The sequence below is a fragment of the Pollachius pollachius genome, assembly GCF_949987615.1.
Source record: "Pollachius pollachius genome assembly, chromosome: 7".
Taxonomy (NCBI): domain Eukaryota; kingdom Metazoa; phylum Chordata; class Actinopteri; order Gadiformes; family Gadidae; genus Pollachius; species Pollachius pollachius.
Genome location: NC_136940.1, coordinates 4,553,175 through 4,573,810, shown reverse-complemented (window position 1 = coordinate 4,573,810; position 20,636 = coordinate 4,553,175). Strand labels below are relative to the sequence as shown.

Here is a 20,636-nt window from a genome sequence, read left to right as displayed (position 1 = left end):
TGTCATTTGACTTTTGTTTGTGATCTCGATGTGAGATGTGTGGTTCATGTGTTCATTCAGCACATAGTAATATGATAATAAAATAGTCATGTATTGTAAGACACAGTTTGTTATAAGGAGTGTGTTGCCAACCCTAAATCTAGATGAATAGAACCCTGAATATAACAAAACCTTTCATTTTTATTTTAGAATTCTGATCGGTTATGATACCAATGGTTTTATAGCTTTATTGGACCTAACAAAGGTGTTTATGGTCTTGTGATAAATTATCACAATGTCATTGACTAAAGAAACGATGGTACCAAAATCATAAAGCACAAAAATGTTGAGCTCACTTGTGTTCATTTCAGAATAAAGTTATGATTAAAAATATGATTTTCACCTTCCAGGAGAGGGAAACCTTCCCTTTTAAATGCACTAACTACAACTTTCAGCAAATACAAAAAGTACAATTATGCATGTACAAAATAAGTCGTTAGTAGAGGTCATCATCAAATTGCTTAATGAAATGCGTACATCTTTATTGACTAGAGTGAGCGAACTGTGTTATAAAAGTGAGACATTTATTGAAATATGAGGAGGAATTGTACCAGCTGCAAAATAACCCTTCTACAACCAGGAAGTTGGTTCTGTTTTGTTTGTTTGTTTTTCTTCTGCCAGGAAGTCATTTGATAAAAGTGAGGTCAACATGACATCAGAAGTAAAGGGATATTGTGTCAGGTGTGTCAGTGTTTTCTGTTGAATTGTATAGCAGTTACTATCATCATCTATGAAATCCCCCAAATCAACTTTTCTTCTTTCACCTAATATGTATATTGCTCAATATTTGTATAGATTATAAAATATATATGAGTATGTCAATATATTATTTATTGTGAATTCTTCAAGTATATCTATCCATAGGAATATATAGAAACCTGTGATCCTCCCAGCCTAAACAGAAGGAGCTGTGTGTGTGTGTGTGTGTGTGTGTGTGCGTGTGTGTGTGTGTGTGTGTGTGTGTGTGTGTGTTTGTCTTGCAGTTTCTGAACCAGGACACAGTTAAGTCTGCCCTGATCTGACATTAGTTCCTAATGGAGTTTGGTTGCAACTGAATATTTCTCATGTATGGATTAAGCTTTTAACAAACAGATCTAATTTAATTATTTGTTTGTGTAAATTATGAACTAGCTTTTTATTTTCTAAGTGATTATAAACTATGTAGAAAGGTACTTTCTATGCTGTAATGAAACACTGAGTAGGGGTGCATTTTTACTATCTTCTTACATTGAAGGAATGCCGCAACACATTTCTTTGAAAACATCAAGATGGCTGAAAATGTGCATCTATGATGTTATTTTTTCTTTAATGCAACACCAGAATTCACAGCTAACAGGGACAGATACAGTCTTTGGTATCAGAGCAAACCAGGAAGCAGAGCAATGGTGTAGAATGAACTCAAATGCAGCAGCATCCACTGTTTATATAATACCTTAACCGATGATCCTTGCTGAAATAAGTATTTTTAAATGTACACTCCTATTGCTATTCAAAAAGAGGAAAATAATTAATTTTTCTTCGTACCCTAAACTGTATCTCACCTCATTTCATTCTCATCTGATCTGGGTGAAATTATTTAAAAGAAAAAACGAACATGCAACAGTAAACAAATTTATTCTGCTGTTGACATTTCACATCATGTAACACAAAGATGAAACCCAATGATGCAATAAATTATCTTCATTATTAAGCATAACCAGCAAAATACTGTACAGTAATACGGTAAGAGCACTGTAAAAAAACAAAACCATGTTCTACAAAAATAAAAGTGGAACTGAACTCTTAAACACAATGCAGAAAACAAAAGGAAAATGGCCAACAGACAGATAGAAATAAAAAATCAAAGTTTGATTCCTTTCTGATTTTAGTGTCTCACGACATAATTTAAGTACTGTTCAAAAGATATTAAAAAATGAGTTAAACACTGTACATACACCAACGAAAGCAAACCAAATTGATCTTTTTCTCATTCGTCATTAAATTTAAATTTTCTTAGGAAATCATTGCTTTGCAATTTATGCGTCATCACAGTTTTCTCCCATATGACTAGATGAATGTAAACACCTCTTGAATTAAACCTTTTTTTTTTTTCTTATTTTCCTTTTAATCTTTACAACATTAATACTTATATATAATTTGTACATATTTTTGATTCACATCTGCACAGTTAGCTAGCATGGCAATGAAATAAGGCAAGACTCAGAACTGTGACATCACACATCGCTTTTTATATCATATAATACTGATAGTTATGTTGTTTTGTTGCTTCTTTCCTTTCTGTTTTCCGGCAGCAGGCTTTGGGCTGGACAAAAATTGCCTGTCTTCATCTCCAAATCCTAATGACACCATATTTTCCCACAGTTGTTTTTTCTTTAAATGTTTTAATGAAGCAAAATGGTTTCTTAAACAGGGGGTGGGGGGTGGATGATAAATACAGTTGATCTGACTAACAACATCCTTTATTCAAATGTGATCTTTCTGAGGTACACAGTAAACACTGCTCAAGATAAAGACTTTCCACAGTGGGTGGGGGGGGGGGGGGGGGATTACGGACACTTAACTACGTGACAATGACAAATGAAAAGATTTTCAGACATATTACCAAAAGAGTGAAAGACATTTCCGTTTATTTCTTAATTTGTCCTTTTTCAGTTTAAATGTTTGTTCATCGACAAAAAGTTGAGCGTAAGGAGATGCTGGTCCGTCCACGTTTCAAGAAGTCCTACAGAAGACCAGGTCCCAGTTCCCTGGTCCAAGAGGGTCCGGTAGGCAGACCGGTACGTATCAGAGAGTCTCCAGACAGAATGGCTCACAAGTCCTTCTGCTTATCTGTTCAGTACCAACAACAGATTCTTCAAAGACCTCGAGTTGCACTGAAGGATTGTCCCACCAAAATGGTTATCTCTTAATGCCAGCGATCCTCCATCTTTTCTCTGTCCTTCCCCTCAGAGGTAAAAGTATGTCATTAGTGGTATAGACTGGCCCCGTCGCTGCATCGTTCCACTGATATCTATGTCCATAACAGAGTATACAAGTGTTTTATGCCTCCCCCTTTTTAATCAACGTCTGTTTAAAGTCTCTTTCAAGAGTTTGCAGAATCATCTGCTTCAGATTTCTCTGTCCATGTTCATCTATTTTTTTTAAATTTGTAGATTAACGTGCCATGCGCATCGACATCTCTTCCATCCGTCCTGTGTGTCGGTGTGTACGGGTGGTTGTGTGTGCGCGTGCGCCTGTATGCCAATCAATGCATCGCTAACGACAACATAGAAATGAGAGCAATGCCGACCACCATCCACACCTTGGTGTGGCTAGGCGTCCTGTATACTGTACGTGTGTGGGTGCGTGCACGTGCGCACACACCGCTCCGCCTCAGCCGTCAGACCGATGAGTTCACCGGCCGCGGCAATGAGAACGAAAACACAACTCTGCGTTCATCGCGTAGTCGGGCTCACCAAAACAATCCAGAGTCCCCACACAGATTTGTCCCCACGCCCATCATCGTCTTCCCTTCCTCCGCCTCCCCCATATCCGTCGCCATCGCCGTCTCCCACCTCCCCCTCTCTCCCCCCCCCCCCCCCCCCCCCCCTGCGGGGGTCCCTCTCTCAGGCCCGCTTGGCGTGCAGCATCTCGATGAGCAGGTTGTTGCAGGGCACGTCTCCGTTGAGGTGCTTGTAGTAGAGGTACTCCTCGGCCTGCAGGCTGATGGCGCGGATCTCGGGCAGCCGCAGCAGCAGCTGGCCAAACTTGTCCATCTGCTGCGGGTAGTTGCACATGACGTAGTCCAGCAGGGCCGCGTTCACCTGCTCCTGCACGCTCTCCACCAGGTGGAAGTTCTCCAGGTTCTTCACGTCTGCGGGTGGGGAGGGAGGGAGGGAGGGAGGGAGAGAGGGGAGGGGAGGAGGGAGGGGACAGGAAAGAGCAAACGGAAACCACAGGCTCAGACCGGGATAATGTATGGCGCCGTTCTTTTTTTTTGTTGCTTTTTCTGCTTATTCTTTTTTAAAGAAAGGTCGACCAAATCACAACACAAGCTTGTTTTTCCACGCCATGTTGTTTCACCGTACAGAGTGTGACACATGTTCCCTTCCGACCGTTAGAGAGGAAAGCCACTAGCAGGTTAAACCGATCGCAGACCTCTTTGTCATTGTCCTGGTCAGGGAAGTGACTAGAAATAATTGTTCACTTGTTTTCCAAATTTACAAGCCAATAACGGGATGATGAGAATCCGCCCCCCCCACCCCTTTTTTCATTGTGAACTGTCTCTTGAGAGAGAGAGCGAGTGAGAGAGCGAGATGAGACAGGAGAGCAGGTGAGAGCATAGAAAACAGGCCAAAATCCTCTGAGATTCATTCCCCAGGAGGAACTGAATTATGTAGGACAGGGCTTCAGCCCTGCAATCATTGGCAAAAAGCTATCATTAAAAACTAAAACAAGCATCCGTCTCTCCAACGCACCTCGGCCCGTCCCAGAAGTAGTGTGCGCTCATTATCAGGGGACCAAATGGTATTGAAAACATATTTTTTGTTTTTAAGTAACTTGCTCATTTGAACCAAAGATTTTCAATAGAGACACGCCTTTGGTATTTCCTAAATAATGTACATTTTCAGTTTAGAGGTAATAGTGTGTGTGTGTGTGTGTGTGTGTGTGTGTGTGTGTGTGTGTGTGTGTGTGTGTGTGTATCAACTTTGTACAAGCCCTCCACACAGCCATAAGCACTTTTTCCTTGACAATAATAGGATCACTAGGGGTTTGGGGGGGGATTACTGCAAGACCAGTCAAAAAATGTGCTAAACGGCCGATGTGGAAACTGTGCTGTGTGTGCTTGTCATGGTTATAAACCAAACCGCTGCAGAATATTTAATCAGGCCCAAGGTGTGTGTGTGTGTGTGTGTGTGTGTGTGTCTGTGTTTGTGTCTGTGTGTGTGTCATCTTTTATTAATCTCTTTGACCCTTGGTCAAAAGAGCTCAGAGACCTAATGTTGAATGATGGAGTCTCTGTATCCTGACAAACACTACACGTGCTTACCAACAGAACCCACCAAAGCACCATTGTTTTCACCCAAAACACTTAAGAGATCCTCTTTGTTCTTCCTCCCCTTCGACTTGATCTTTGTTCCTCTATGCAAAACACACACACACAGACACACACACACACACACACACACACACACACACAAGAGGGCAGCCGAGAAGAGAAGTAAAGACTGGAGAGAGGGTTCAGGAGAGGAGAGGAGAGGACTGCCGTTGAGAGGGCAGGGAGGCCGGGAAGATGAAACGAGAGGCGTGATCTAATGCGACTCCACTGGTGAAAATAAAACGAGAGGAAGGGAGACAGAGAGGGCAGGGGGAGAGACAAGAGGAGGATCAGAGGATGAGAAAGGACTTGACTAGAGGGCAGTAGGGGAGACGGGGGGAGCGACGAGGAGATGAGAGGAGACTGGAATAGAGGGTAGGAGAGGAGAGGTTGATAACTCAGTGGTTAATGAGCCAGAGAGAATGAGCTGCCAGTCCTTCAAGACTCCTCCTCATATGATGCACACAGACGCTGAGCCCGTGCGTGGCACTGTGTGTGCATGTTTGTTTGCGCTTCCTGCTGTGTTTAGAGTCTGTGTGTGTGTGTGTGTGTGTGTGTGTGTGTGTGTGTGTGTATTTATGCATAATATATTTGCTTGAGAATGAGTAGGCAATTACACTGCACACTCAGATGGGCGAGTGCTTGACTGGGGACTTGACCCCTCTGTGACATGGTAGAGGCTAAATAAGGCCAGGAGGAGGAGGGGAAGTGTGTGTGTGTGTGTGTGTGTGTGTGTGTGTGTGTGTGTGTGTGTGTGTGTGTGTGTGTGTCTTGTGGGGGGGGGGGGGGCTGAAGGCGGGGGGTCTGGCATGTGACAAAAGAGGTTCCAAATAAACATGACATGTGCTTTTTCCTGCTGTCACTCAGTCGGCTGACCTCTCTGCAGACGCAAACACACACACACACACACACACACGCACACACACGCACACACAGACATGCACGCACCCACACACACATGCACACACACACACACACGTGAATAGACACACACAGGCACCAGGACAAACAACACTTATTTTAGAACCCAACGGCTGACTTGTAAAAGTTTTGTACGAATCCCATATGGGGATAAAAAAGACTTCATAAGGATGTCTTGCTCACTACAAGGCTTACAGGAAAAGAACTCAATTGAACAAAATGCTTGTGACCTTTATGAAATTATAATGTTACGTAAGCAATACATTTTTAACGATTTGAATAGGTTTTAATTTATGATTTGCAAACAAGATAATTGTAGGTTTAACCTGTGTTCATTTCACAGTAATAATGTAGAGAGTTGTCGATTTAACCCTCTTCAAAGGAAGTCCTGAGCTTTGGCTCGACAAGCCCACATAAAGACAAGTTGCTATGGTTTCTCAGAAATATTTCACTCTTTAGTCTCTGTGTGTGTGTGTGTGTGTGTGTGTGTGTGTGTGTGTGTGTGTGTGTGTGTGTGTGTGTGTGTGTGTGTGTGTGTGTGCGTGCGTGCGTGCGTGCGTTTGTGTGAGCGCGGGTGTGCGTAAACTACAGAGAATTACAATCCTATGTCTATGTCAAGCTAATTAGGAGAAAAGGAGGCAAAAAAACGCACAGAATTTTAATTGCTAATTATGACCAGGACCTCCTTTTGAAATTATAATGAAAGAAGAAGCGATTTCTGTAGAATGATAATACAAAAAGACAGAATAGAGCTGCGGTTATGCCGCTGATGACCGATGACAACAGCGGGATGTGTCTGCCCTCAGCCCCCACTGGCAGGCAACTGCCAACCAGTACGAAGAAACCTATCTCAGGGCGGAGAGTAGGTGGTACTCTGTCTGTGTGTGTCTCTCTCCCCTCTCTCTCTCTCTCTCTCTCTCTCTCTCTCTCTCTCTCCCTCTCTCTCTCTCCCATTGTCTCTCTCTCTCTCTCTCTCTCTCTCTCTCTCTCTCTCTCCCATTGTCTCTCTCTCTCTCTCTCTCTCTCTCTCTCTCTCTCTCTCTCTCTCTCTCTCTCTCTCTCTCCCTCTCTCCCTCTCTCCCTCCTGTTATCTCTCTCTCTCTCATTCTCATCTTCAGGACCAGTTCAGGGTGGGAACAGAAGAGACTGTGGGCGGATGGAGGAACGATGAAGAGTGTGTGTGCTTCTGTGTGTGTGTGTGTGTGTCTGTGTCTGTGTCTGTGTGTGTGTGTGTGTGTGTGTGTGATCGGGGTGAATGCGATCAACACTGCCCATCAAGAGTGAGGTTGGAGTATTAAGTGTGTTATGTGTTCTCTACCGCCCATCTCTCTCGCTCTCTCTCTCTCTCTCTCTCTCTCTCTCTCTGTCTCTCTCTCTCTCTCTCTCTCTCTCTCTCTCTCTCTCTCTCTCCCTTGGTCTCTGTCTCTCTACCCTATCTCTTCACTCAGTCACTGTGGGACTAATTATCTCTTTCTTTTTTTTCACATTATAAAACCGCCACAGTGATCCACGGCGCTGCGTCCACCATCACGGAAACCCTCGGGTCCCACGGAATACATTGTTACCATGCACGGGTACACACACACACACACACACACACGCAGGCACACACACACACACACACACACACACACGCGAATGCATAGGCACGCACTTACACACACACACACACACACAGAAGCACACACACAAACACACATGCACTCTCACTTTCACAGAACATAACACAAAGATGTACTTTTTAATTAGTCTGCATGTTGTGTGTGTGTGTGTGTGTGTGTGTTTGTGTGTGTGTGTGTGTGTGTGTGTGTGTGTGTCTTCTGTCTGCATGTGCTCTTCTGCTCCTCTCACTACCTTCGTATAAGCATCCTGCCCCAGGGGCACTCACACACACACACACACACACACACACACACACACACACACACAAAAACATACACACACACAAACACACACAGACACACACACACACATACACACACAGACACACAAACACACACACATACACACACACACACACACACACACACAAACAGACACACACACATACACACGCACCAAGTCCCTGGAATGGCTCCCAGACACGGACACTGTTTCTACTGTCTGACAAGGAAGCAGAGACTGGTTTCATGTTTACGTTGTGTATACGTGGATGTATACCATTAGAAAACCATTTGTCGTGCGGAGTTCTGTGTTGCGCTTTTGTGTGTTTTACGAGAATGCACGGAATATAAGAAAAAGTGACATAGCTGATATATTTAGTGAATACCAGTATCAGGATATGATCAAGGCTTGTTTTAATTTTCCATTTTAAAAGACATCTTCTAATTATATCAACATTTGGTAACACCATATAATAACGTTAAATCATTTACAAAGCATTCATTTATAGGCTTTGAGTTAATGATGAACTAATCATCAGAAAATATTAACACACGTTTGTAGATGATTAATAAGTTCTAAGTTAAAGAGTCCCCGTTATACCACCAGTTGTCATGATGATTGACCATTACAGGCCATGTCAAAAGTGACCTCAAGTGACATCACAAGTGGAAGTTTCCACCCAGATGTATGATGGCTAGATCAGTGTCTCAGTATGTGTCAACGATAACGTCATCATTTACTCCAGCCCTATAAATGACTTATGACAGAACGTTATGATGAAGTTTTACCCAACGTTTTTACACAGCAATGTGTGCATGAAGAATAGCAATGAAAACTATAAATATAGCACTGACGTGGTTTATTTAAAGTCTGGATAACAATCAGTAGGTAGGGGTAAGAAGAGAAATAAAAACGCTGTAATCTTTTTTTGGTACTGTTTCAGTATTTACAATAAATACAACACCTGTGATTTATGTTGATAAGGCCTGTCGTTTAAATTGTTGATTAAACAAGTATAGTTTATCGTGTGTACTTGTGTGTACTTGCACTAACAAGTACACACACCCACACACACACGTACTACCACGCACACACATACACAAGACGCAAAACTGTGCGCTATTAATTTAGTTGATTTATTGCCACAATCAGTAAGTCAACAAGAAAAATTAATAAAACTCCTAGTTCATTAACACTCGATGAACTGAGGACAGACAATAAAGTCGGGCCAATTAAACGTGACTTCCTGCCCAGGTGTCAGTTATCTCCCGTTTGAACCTTCCCTTTCAAACACTAGGGCCTCTCTTTTACAACGCCAGAGTGCTGAGCGTTCTGAAGTGAGCGAGTTGTTTTTAGTTTATGGACCACTATAAGCAGGCTATCAAACTCATACGGTGTACCGAAACCACTTCTTTAATTGTCATTAAATCCAACCCCTTTTCAGCTGTCGTCCAATCGAAAAGAGGGGCGTCAGCCACTGCCGAACCCGATGACCTTGGGGGGGAGGGGATGTTGGAGGGTAGTGGGCTGAAGGGCTCCCATCTTGTCTACCGACGAGTCCAGATCAGAATAGATAAGCCCAGGGAATGTGTTTATTAGGTGTAGGCCCCTGTGCATGTATGTGCACATGCCAAACTGGCTCTGTTTTCATCTGTGTGTGTGTGTGTGTGTGTGTGTGTGTGTGTGTGTGTGTGTTCATTTTGTCTTTTACCATGCGAGGAGAGCAAGCAGCAAAGTGCAATGGGCCAAGGGCCAACGACCGCACGGCCCTCCTTATCGCCGTGGAAACGCAGCGTGAGTCACGCCGGCGCGGCCCACTAATCTGCCGTTTGATGTGATTGTCTTAGCCGCAAAACCTTTCCTATTTCGTCCATCCTCGGAGGAGTGCAGGACACAAACGCCCCTCCCCCCCCCACCCCCGTCGTTTGAGACCCCCCTTCCAACCGCTCCACGTCAAATCCACCGATCAATCACTTAGACGGAGCGTCCAGTAATACGGGTCACGCTGACGTCACTGTCCCCCCCTACCCCACATCCCCGCACCCGGCAATTATCATGTGCTGATTACACAAGGCTTTGGTGTGTGTGTGTGTGTGTGTGTGTGTGTGTGTGTGTGTGTGTGTGTGTGTGTGTGTGTGTATATTTGTGTGTGTGTGTGTAGAGGCGGGGGGAGGGGGGGGGAAGAGTTTAAATAAGTGTGTTGTATAAAGTGTTGCCTAACTTATGATTTATTAGCGTGCCTGATGTTTTTGTTTCAAAAGCCACACGGGAGAGGTCTGGTTCCGCCGCGGATCAATGTGTGCTGGAGGAGTGTTTATGGGCGATCAAATCGGGTTGCTATTAACTTTCGAATGGATTTTGATCTGCAATAAAGATAGAGTTGGGCTTTTATAGCGTACACAATGTGCGCTAACAGCGCTTAGCGCTCGTCGGTTTGGGATCGAGGCCCAGGGCACACGCTTACGGCCCTCCGCTGGTGGCTTCTGGAGCCTGGGGTCTCTGGGGTACATCACGCGGGTCTTTGAGCTTCATAACCCTCAGTATCTCCTCATGCGCTCTATTTATTGGCTGCTTTTTTTGAGGCTATTTCAACAAAGTAGGACTTGGACCGCGGTGGTAACCGGAATGGTGTGTTTGTTTGTTTCGGACCGAAAATGAGCTAGCATGCACGTTGGCAGACACCCCGTAAGAAATGTGCAATCCACACTGCTTTCCCGCTTTGATTTAACAAAGAACATCTTAAGGAGCCCAAAACATAAGCAAATACCGGCTGTTTCCAAAGAGGGGCTGAAGCTCGCTAACTTTCCCTTTGTTGCATTGATTCGTACCAGAGACCACGGCGTTCACCTCGGCAGTGACCCAGGGCCCCACCACCATGGTGACCCCCCTCTGTATAAACCCCAGAGCAGGCATGCCCTATGGCTATGACAGAGCCCCCCCCCGCCCCCCCAAAAAACACAGCTCATCCGGAGGCTACAACTCCTCCATAATAACGAGGCAGATTAGCGCTGTAGCTTCCCCCGTCCTCAACCAGTGGGGACAAGGCTGCTCCAGGTCAGAATAAGGCATGAAGGCTCAATTTCGCCCTCAGTCCACCCCCTGCCACTAGTCCCGGCAAATCCTCCCTTTTAGCCACAGGTTGGGCAACAACTGAGTTACTTTAAGGTGGAATTAGGCAGGAATGTTCCAATTGGGGATATATTAAGCAAATGGAAGCCCAGCGTCTCCTGTACCCGGCTGGCTATCTTTGTTAGGCTAAGCAGGTAGCGACTGGGTTTCAGTGCCTGTCGCCCAAGGATGGGTTGGTGGGCTTGATGGGGGACGGAGGGGGGGAGAATAGTGCCTTAGGTGTGAAATAAACAAGAGCCAAGGTGCTCGGAGCTGGAGGAAGAGGGGGATTTCAGGCCGCCTAATGCCGGCTGGAAGGCAACTGTCCTGAGGTGAAGCAGACCTCATTTACATCCACCCTGGTGCTGCCCACAGCCAATTACACCGGCTGGGTTTTAATCACATGATCCCAGTGACCAAGGCACTTTGCTTGATGACTCTTTTGAAATAAATTTGTATATATATATATCTATATATTATATAGATATATATATTATCTATATATTATATAGATATATATAGATAGATATGTATATCTATCTATGTATATTGTGTTTCCAGGTTCTGAGTGATCCCTACTCAAAGGTTCCCTGGCCCATAGCGTGTGTAAAGGAGGAAAAGAGGGAGTCATATTCCCAGCGTTATGACGATCCTGTTTGCCAGAGGGATGTTGGCAGGCTTGAATGGCCAATGAACCTCATTTCTTAAGCCTTTCTGCAACCCCCTAGTAATCCTCACCGCCCGCCGTACCCCCCCCCCTTCACCACAACAGACCTGTGGTCACCCCCCTTTCACCTCTTCTTCCCATTTTACACACTCTTGATCACCCTTCAACGGACAAATGCCTTCCCCTGATCCCACCTCGGCCAACCCAATCACCAGCCCTCAGGCTCCTGCTGTCTCTCTCGCCCTCTCTGGTGCTCTCTCTCGATCTCTCCCTCTCTCCCTCTTTGTCCTTCTCTCCCTTTCTCTCTGTCTGGTGCTCTCTCTCTCTCTGTCTGTCTGTCTCTCTCTCTCTCTCTCTCTCTCTCTCTCTCTCTCTGTCTCTCTCTCTCTCTCTCTCTCTCTCTCCCTCCCTCTCTCTCTCTGTCTCTCTCTCTCTCTCTCTCTCTCTCTCTCTCTCTCTCTCCCTCTCTCCCTCTCTTTCTGATCCATGACGGTTCACATTGTACATTCCCATATGCCCGTACCGTCTCTGAAAAGAGGCTTAAGAAGTGAAAACAAGGTAAGAAGAGCAAAGACATCGAGTCGGCTCCTGTTTGCCTCCGTTCACCTCCATGGCACCTGTTCAGCTCATTTGTTAAAAACTCAATAATATATTGTTACTCTAATGCAGTTTTTGTTCGAGCGTGTGTGTGCGCGGTTGTGTGTGCGCGCGTGTAACAGCACTGTATCCGTCTACATCCACACCTCCGTCCGCTTTTAGCCAGAGCCGCTTAGCATTCAGCGCATCTCAACCGAGTACCGCGACGACCGCCAGCAGAGTTGCATTGTGTTGTGTATTTATGGCCTGGTACAAGAGGAAGGCCATGTCAGATCTACCTGCTCATGACTAAGTGACAGAAAATCATTGAGCGGGGTGGGTGCCAAGCATCCCCTCATTCCCTCCCCTCACCACACACACACACACACACACGCACACACGCACACACACGCACACACACACACACACACACACACACACACACACACACACACACACACACACACACCACACACAGTCCCCCCCTTCAGCAGCGTAGACGGTGGCTGCTTCAGAAGCCTTGCCCTTAATGAGCCCATTAAAGGGCCGGTCTCCTCGTCAATATATTTCTCTCATTCTTTCTCTGACAAATTTGAATTAATAATTCAGCCGCCAGCGCCTGGGGATGTATATTTTCCGGTGTGAAGGACAGTTAATCCATAGTGTCACCCCCCCCCCCCCCCCCCCACATACACACACACACACACACACACACACACTCAAACCCATCTCCTCCCTCCCTCTCTTTCTCTCTCCCACCCCCCTTTCTCCTCACACACACACACACTGTGCCTCCCTCGCCCACCCCGGTGCTCGTTTGATGATGGAAGGCAGTGGAGGAGGGACTAGTGCTGACTAAAGAGGGTTTTGACGTCCTCACTCTCCACCCTCCATTCCTCTCCTCTCTCCTCCTTCCCTCTCTCTTCTCTCCGTGTCTCCCTTCCCTCCTCTTTTCTCTCTCTCTCTCCTCCTCTCTCCTCCCTCCCTCCCTCTCACCCTCACTCTCTTTCTCTTTCTCTCTCGCTCTCTCTCTCTCTCTATTCTCTCCTCTTCTCTTCTCTCTTCCCTCTCTCCTCCCCCCCTCCCCCTTCTCTCTCCCTTCCTTCTCTCTTTCTATGTTCTCTCTCTCTCTCTCTCTCTCTCTCTCTCTCTCTCTCTCTCTCTCTCTCTCTCCCTGTCTCGCTCTCGCTCTCTCTCTCGCTCTCTCTCTCTCTCTCTCTCTCTCTCTCTCTCTCTCTCTCTCTCTCTCTCTCGCTCTCTCTCTCTCTCTCTACAGTCATGTTATTCTGGTTATAGATTTCAGGAAGGTGGACTTCCCGGGTCCTGAGGGGAATGTCAGATCCCATGTTTACACTGCAGCCTGCCACACACGGCTGTTCTGGGAGGAACCCATTACTGGATGGGATGCTTGGAAATTGCACTGGCACATCGTTGGGCAATCTAGAAAGAGCTACACTACGTCAAAGTAAACAGTGTTTCGGTTTTTTAAGATTCAGCTTTTTTTGTTTTTATGATTTGTATGATTTTGTTGGTTGTGAACTTGTGTGTGTATGTGTTTGTGGCTGTGTGTGTGTGTGTTTGTGACTGTATGTGTTTGTGGCTGTGTGTGTATGTGTTTGTGACTGTGTATGTGTTTGTGACTGTGTGTGTGTGTGTGTGTGTGTGTGTGTGTGTGTGTGTGTGTGTGTGTGTGTGTGCGTGTGCGTGAGTGACTTTGTTATTTGATGTACTTGGCAGACCATCCCGGTGGGGGAACAAGGGGAGACATGGGGCCAACAGAGGAACAAATAAAGAAACCGAGGGGAGGGAGGGAGGGAGGGAGAGAGAGAAGGGGGCGACCGAGAACACTTGCACCTGTTGGATCCTCTGTGCTCTAAAGCGTTTAATCACCGGCTCCAGTTACATGCACACAGACTCACGCATGCCCCCTCCCGTCTTCTCCCGTTCATCATGCATGAGGAGCAAGTAGGATTCTAATACAATACACTGCACACGCACACACTCACACAAACACACATGCTTAAACACGCACACACACACCCACACACATGCTTAAACACACACAGACACACACAAACACACATGCTTAAACACGCACACACAAACCCACACACATGCTTAAACACAGACACACACAAACACACACACACACACACACAGGCTCAAACACACAAACACACACAGACACAGACACACACACACACACAAACACACACACACATGCTTAAACACACACACACACACACACACTCTCTCTCTCTCCCTGGCTCCCTCCCTCACATACACACAGACACACACACACACACATGCACACACACAGAGGCTCTCACTCACACATACTGTACACAGGCTCAAAGAGCAAAGAAGGGGCTGTATGATAAAGTTACAGCCAGCCACCTGACTAGTGCACAGAGCTTAGCATCTAACAGTAATCCAAGCGCATGCTCTGCATATTCACATAAGAACACAATGCGCCAGGGTAGCATAACAAAGAGCATGTGTGAGTCCTGACGCCATATATGGTCATTCTAATGACCGCTAACTTCCAAACATGCCCGCTGGGCAATTGAAGCTATCAAGTTGGATTAGTTATCGGCAAACGAGGAACCGGGAACCATCATTCTACTAATGGGAAGGATGCTAAGGCCACTGGTTTTGAATGTGCAAACGCTCGACATCGTCTAAACAAGGTGGCGTGAATAATTATGTTGAAGGGTGTGAAGTATTTATTTTGATGCAATTAGAGGCAGAATTCTACGATGTTTATGGTGTTTTTGCATTCAAACATGTACGATTTGTATACATATATATGTATGTATACATATATATGATAAATAACTAAGCTTATCTTTACCAGTGAGAGAGTTGCACACAGGAGGTTTGTGGAGTAGTGTTGACAAGGCTGAATCTAGTTTACGGGTGGTAAACGGTTGTAAAAAAACACCCTTTTCCCATCTTAAGGACACAGCCTTCCTACTCGCAGGACCCATCCCCTCTGTAATAATGAACGGCCAAACGGGGCGCAATTAAGATTTACGGCTTTACAAATGATTGAAAGTTTCTGTTGGCTCGGTGAGTTATGAGTCACATGCACATGTAAAGGACATCACAAGCAGAATGCGTTTATCGTGATCCGCAGTGAGGGCGTAGAATTTGTGTTGGCCCAGTTTCACCCAGAGGGATTTCCAAGGTACACATAAAACTGATCTCCGATAAGTTAAGGTTTAATTTGGAGAGGGTTGCTCTGAAGCCTGAAATATATTTATACTTGTGAGTGTGAGTGTGTGAGTGTGTAAATGTGTGTGCGCGCGTGTGTATCGCTCTAGCAGATGTGTGAGTGAGGTGTCCAACGACATACCTTTACGGATTGTTAACACTTCTACTTTAGGGACTTGAACCTGTCGAGTAAAGCAGACTTCCTCTGGTTTACAAACTTGGACTTGGACATTCATAGAAGCACAGGTTCTTTCCACATTTTCTGCTTATTTCAGTGTAAAAAATCCGAGATTTGTATGTAAAAAGCAACAAAGCAAAAACGTTTAAGAGGACCTTAAGAGGACTTAAGGTTACACAAATATGAACTTTTAAATCAGCCATCTGATTTGCTTGTGTATGTATAATCATATGACCTGTGTTGAGCAGCTAGACTTTGGCCTGCATACTGTGTGTGTGTGTGTGTGTGTGTGTGTGTGTGTGTGTGTGTGTGTGTCTATGTGTGTGTATGTGTTTGTGTGTTTGTATGTGTGTGTGTGTGTGTATATGTGTGTGCTTCTATGTGTGTGTGTGTGTCTATGTGTGTGTGTCTATGTGTATCTATGTGTGTGTCTGTGTGTGCTTCTATGTGTGTGTCTCTGTGTGTACCTATGCGTATGTCTATGTGTGTGTGTGTGTGCGTTTGTGAGCTCCTATCGAGAGCTTTACGGAGAGCCAAACAGTGGGCAGAAGTTAGCGCTTGAGCGAGAGAGCGATTAAGAAATAAAAAAGACAGAGAGAGAGAGTAGGGCAGAGAGAGCGAGGGATCAATATGGGCCATGACAGCTCGGTATGTATGGCTTGTGTAACTCCTTATCTCTGTGTTTGTGTGTGATGTTTAAATAAGGCCAGGCCGGCCTGATCAATACACGCCATGACAGTGGCAGTTGCTCTTACACAACGCAGCGCGCGCACAAACAATCACACCCATGAGCCACAGCCAATGGAGATCTATCGTGGCTGGTCCGTCACAGTGTGCTCTCTAATAGCTCGCATGTCAGTGATTTTCAAACCGCAGTAGGGCGATTTCTATATAACTTATTCGTGCGTCAAGACAGAGCCTCAGAAAAACATGCACTTGTTAAGTGTATTTTCAGGAGGCTCACGGTCCAGTTAAAAACAGGATGGTATTGAAGGATGCATACCTTCTCATCTCAGGCAGTTTGAACTGACACTGATTTGGCTCAATTGTATCGAGTTTTGACTCTGGGAATGTAACGAGCAAGGAATCTAAATAGACATAACTATAATGCTAGATCATTATATGTAAATATTGTCTAGGCTGCCTTTTTGTCCATACCAGGAAAGCCCCAGCCTAGCAGGCTTTAATTGGATGAGAGAAGCTAAAGGCCTAGCGGTAGCTTGCGAATTCAGAGCTGGGACCAGGACTGCAGCCGCTGAGAGTGCATCAGAATTAGCATTGCAGTGGAGCAACATGTACATAATGATAAGCTCAGGCTGTGGCCACTGGGACCTGCCTGCCTTCACACGCACATATACACACACTTACACACACACACACACACACACACACACACAGACACACACACGCACACACTTAATCTCTCACATACACTCACACAACCATTTACACACACACACACATGCACACTCACTCTCGTACACATATGTGCGCTCTCTCACTTAAACACACCCATATACACACACACACACACAGACACACAAAAACACCAACCAGAAACACACACAGTCATCATGTAAACAAGCAAGCGTAGTAGAAACCCACAGGTGCAATGTGTGGCAATTGCGGTTTATGTGTGTGTGTGTGTGTGTGTGTGTGTGTGTGTGTGTGTGTTTGTGTGCATATGTGTGTGGTGAGTGGTTGATGGCTGCCGTTCGGCTGGCAAGTGTGTAATGAACTTGAGCTCCATTGATCGGGACTGAGAGAGAGAGAGTAGAACCAGGGGCTGTTTGTCCCAGAAGGGCTGCCGTAGCTTGCATCAGCTGCCCTTATAAATGTTTGAGAGGCCTGGGTCCATTCTTGAGCCCTGATGCTGGGCTTTAAATTGTGTACGCACACGCAGACACACACATAAACACACACACACACACACACACATAAACGCAGCACACACACACAAGCTTAGTATCTGTGTTCCACTGGGAACAGATATTGAGGTGTGTGTGTTAGTGTGCGTGTGTGTGTGTGTGTGTGTGTGTGTGTGTGTGTGTGTGTGTCGGGGGGGCTGTTTTTTATCCTTTTTGGCCTGATGACACTAGGGCGGTTTGGGTCTAGGCTGGTTGTGGAAGCTGCGGTGTTGGGGGAGATGTGAGAAAACATTGGGCGCAGTGTTTCCGGCATTCAGGACTCGTTAGCCCCTCGTTAAGCCATAGCCAATCACAAGGTGACAAATGCCGCCCTGTTCCCCTCACCTCGGACCCCCTGTAGCCGGGGCGGCCCGCTGACTGGCTGAGGTCTGGAGCCTGGAGCCGCTCTCCCTCCCAATTATGGACAAGGAGGACCCCGCCCCAAACCCCACCCTACCCCCACAACCCCAACCCTAATTCCCCAAACCCCACCCCATCAACCCACCCCTCTATCACAACCCTACCCCCCTACCCATGCCAGAGTCCTGTTCACAGCCCGGGGAGGGGGAGCAGGTTTTTGGGGGTGGTGCCAGTATGTGTCCGGGGGCGTTCGGGGGGAGTGTGTGTGTGTGTGTGTGTGTGTGTGTGTGTGTGTGTGTGTGGGGGTTCCTCGCCCCAGCACGCGTCATGGCCGGTAATAAAAGTTGCCCATTGATTTTCTGTAGTAGCTTGTAACTGTTAATGTTGAGACATCAACAGCAGAACCAGGAGGACCGGGCCTTAATAGTGGGGGGTGGTGCGGGGGTGGTTGCCAGGGGCGATGTGGTGTTGGAGGGGAGGGGGGAGGGGGGATGGGGGAGGATAGGGTGGGAAGGAAGGGGGGGGGCTCGGAGCGAGGGGGATCTTGACACTAAATCACAGAATCTATTTCTGCCGATCGATAGGACAGTGTCCCTCTGCTTTCCTAATGTTTTATAATAAACCGACAGCGTGTAATAAGACAGAGGCAGCAGGCTGGGAGGGGAAGGCCTGCTGGAGGTGGAGGAGGAGGAGGAGGAGGAGGAGGTGGAGGAGGAGGAGGAGGAGGAGAAGGTGAGGGGTGGGTGGCTGGAATCTATAGCAATGCCATGTCCTAAATCACCCCACATGGGAGTGCCCAGGGAAGGATTTGTTTCTTCACAGCGAGCGAGCGAGAGAGAAATGTTGTATTTTGTCACAAGAAAACTTTTACAAGGGATGGAGGGGGGGGGGGGGGGGGGGGGGGGGGGGGGGGGGGGGGGGTGCTTTTCTGTGCGCTGTGGTGGACGCCGCCGTTAGCGGTGACAAAGAGCGGGCCGTTATACGAGGTATCTCCCCGTGTTACTCCACTCTGGGCAGAGAGCTGGAGGCATTAAACCCCAATGCCCCCATCGTGGCTGCCAGCTCTTGGAGCTCAGGATGTCAGTTGGGCGGGTTGTTGTTGAAGTGCTCCTGTGTAACCCCACGCGGAGATGTGTTACAAAAACCGTAAGGTATCCACAGAGGTCAGGTGACCTTTTCCCTCCTGACCCAGTGAAGCTTTTCACATTTGTTTATTTTTTCAGTTTTCCTTTCAACCTTACCGACGTTCGTTATCGAAAGCCCATCGCTCTACATACGTTTATATACCCCCTTACCTGCTAAACAAAGCCTCACAATCTCCCTTCATTATGGTCTGATAAGTAGCTTTCTGAGCCCAGATAATAGAGGATGTGGGTCATTCTTGAGCCAAGAACCACATGACAACACATTGCACAAGCCAGATAAGAGCCAGAGCGAGTGTGGAACAACTTAGAGTTCAAACAAGGGCTGTAAATTGAACCGATATGATGGGGGGAAGATGGCGGTGCATCGGGATGTCAGAATTCCATCTGGAGATTGTTCGGAAGCCCCCCCCCATCCCACATACACACACACACACACACACAAACACACACACACACACACACACGCACACACACACACACACACACATGCGCACACACACACACACACACACACACACACACACACACACACACACACACACATAAATACACACATGAGGAGAACATTACAGAGCTTGTGGATGGAGGTGCATGGATGGACTCATAAGTTCCTTAATGCATAACCCAGGGGCAGGCTAGTGTAGTGGATTGGGGTGTTTGACTCCCCATTGAGAATTGAGGGGTTTGTCAAAAGCTGCCGTCTACCTGGTGGCATCCTCCTATAAAGATGCCTCACCCATATCTGCTCCTTAACGAGACATCACAAAAAGACGGATAATTAAAAGCGCATGCTAAATGAGTAATAATAGTAAACACAACTTCAGCCTGGCAGACTTTGGAACATCTATTTTTTCAGCAGGATTTGTTGAAAGGAATGAGCGGCCATTTTCTTCATGACGCATTCCTAATTGCGATGAGACGACCATGGGCAGAAGGTACGACCCCGATCAACACAGCGACTCCAGCCCTAATGACAGCGGGCTGCGGGGAGCTCCAGGTGGTACTCCACAGGGCCCCCGGGTCTGGAGCTTTTTACTGCCTGATAAAGTCTGAAAGCCTTTGGAAAAGGGAACTCATTACAAAGATCTCCGCTACACATCTCGACTTTGAATCGCCGTTTCATTTTCAGTGGGACGCAAATAAAACAAAATTGGAAGAAATAAAATAAAACCTGACAGCCGAATGGCGGAGATATTAGGCTTGTTGCGTTCCCCTCAGTCCCCCACCCCAACCCCACACGAGGCCCACTAGCGAGATGGTACACACACAAAATGGTAGAAAATGAAAGCGAAAGTCGAACCACTCAAACATGATTGTCTGGGCTCGACTCTGTCACCGTCTCTTTCAGTAAATCTTGATTGGAAGTGAGTTCTTGTCGTGTTTTTTTTTTATTTTGACTTTACCTTTCTGTTGCCCAGAAAAGGGATGGCGGGAGGAAGAGCGATCGAGAGACAGAAAGAGAAATGTAGAGAGAGAGAGAGAGAGAGAGAGAGAGAGAGAGAGAGAGAGAGAGAGAGAGGGAGCAGTAGAGGAAGGGAAAGGGTTTGAGAAGCAGATG

General features: G+C 46.4%; 1 protein-coding gene across 1 annotated transcript in view; it reads right to left on the bottom strand.

Moving 5' to 3' along the window:
- Nucleotides 1–3,644: 3,644 nt before the first annotated feature.
- The window catches only part of nr5a2 (nuclear receptor subfamily 5, group A, member 2), a gene marked incomplete at its 3' end in the record, with an annotated part of 56,780 nt that continues 39,788 nt past the window's right edge, over nucleotides 3,645–20,636 (bottom strand). Inside the window, exon 7 of the mRNA XM_079739988.1 lies at nucleotides 3,645–3,892. Coding sequence (XP_079596114.1) covers nucleotides 3,645–3,892 — 248 coding nt within the window. The remainder of the gene's footprint in view (nucleotides 3,893–20,636) is intronic.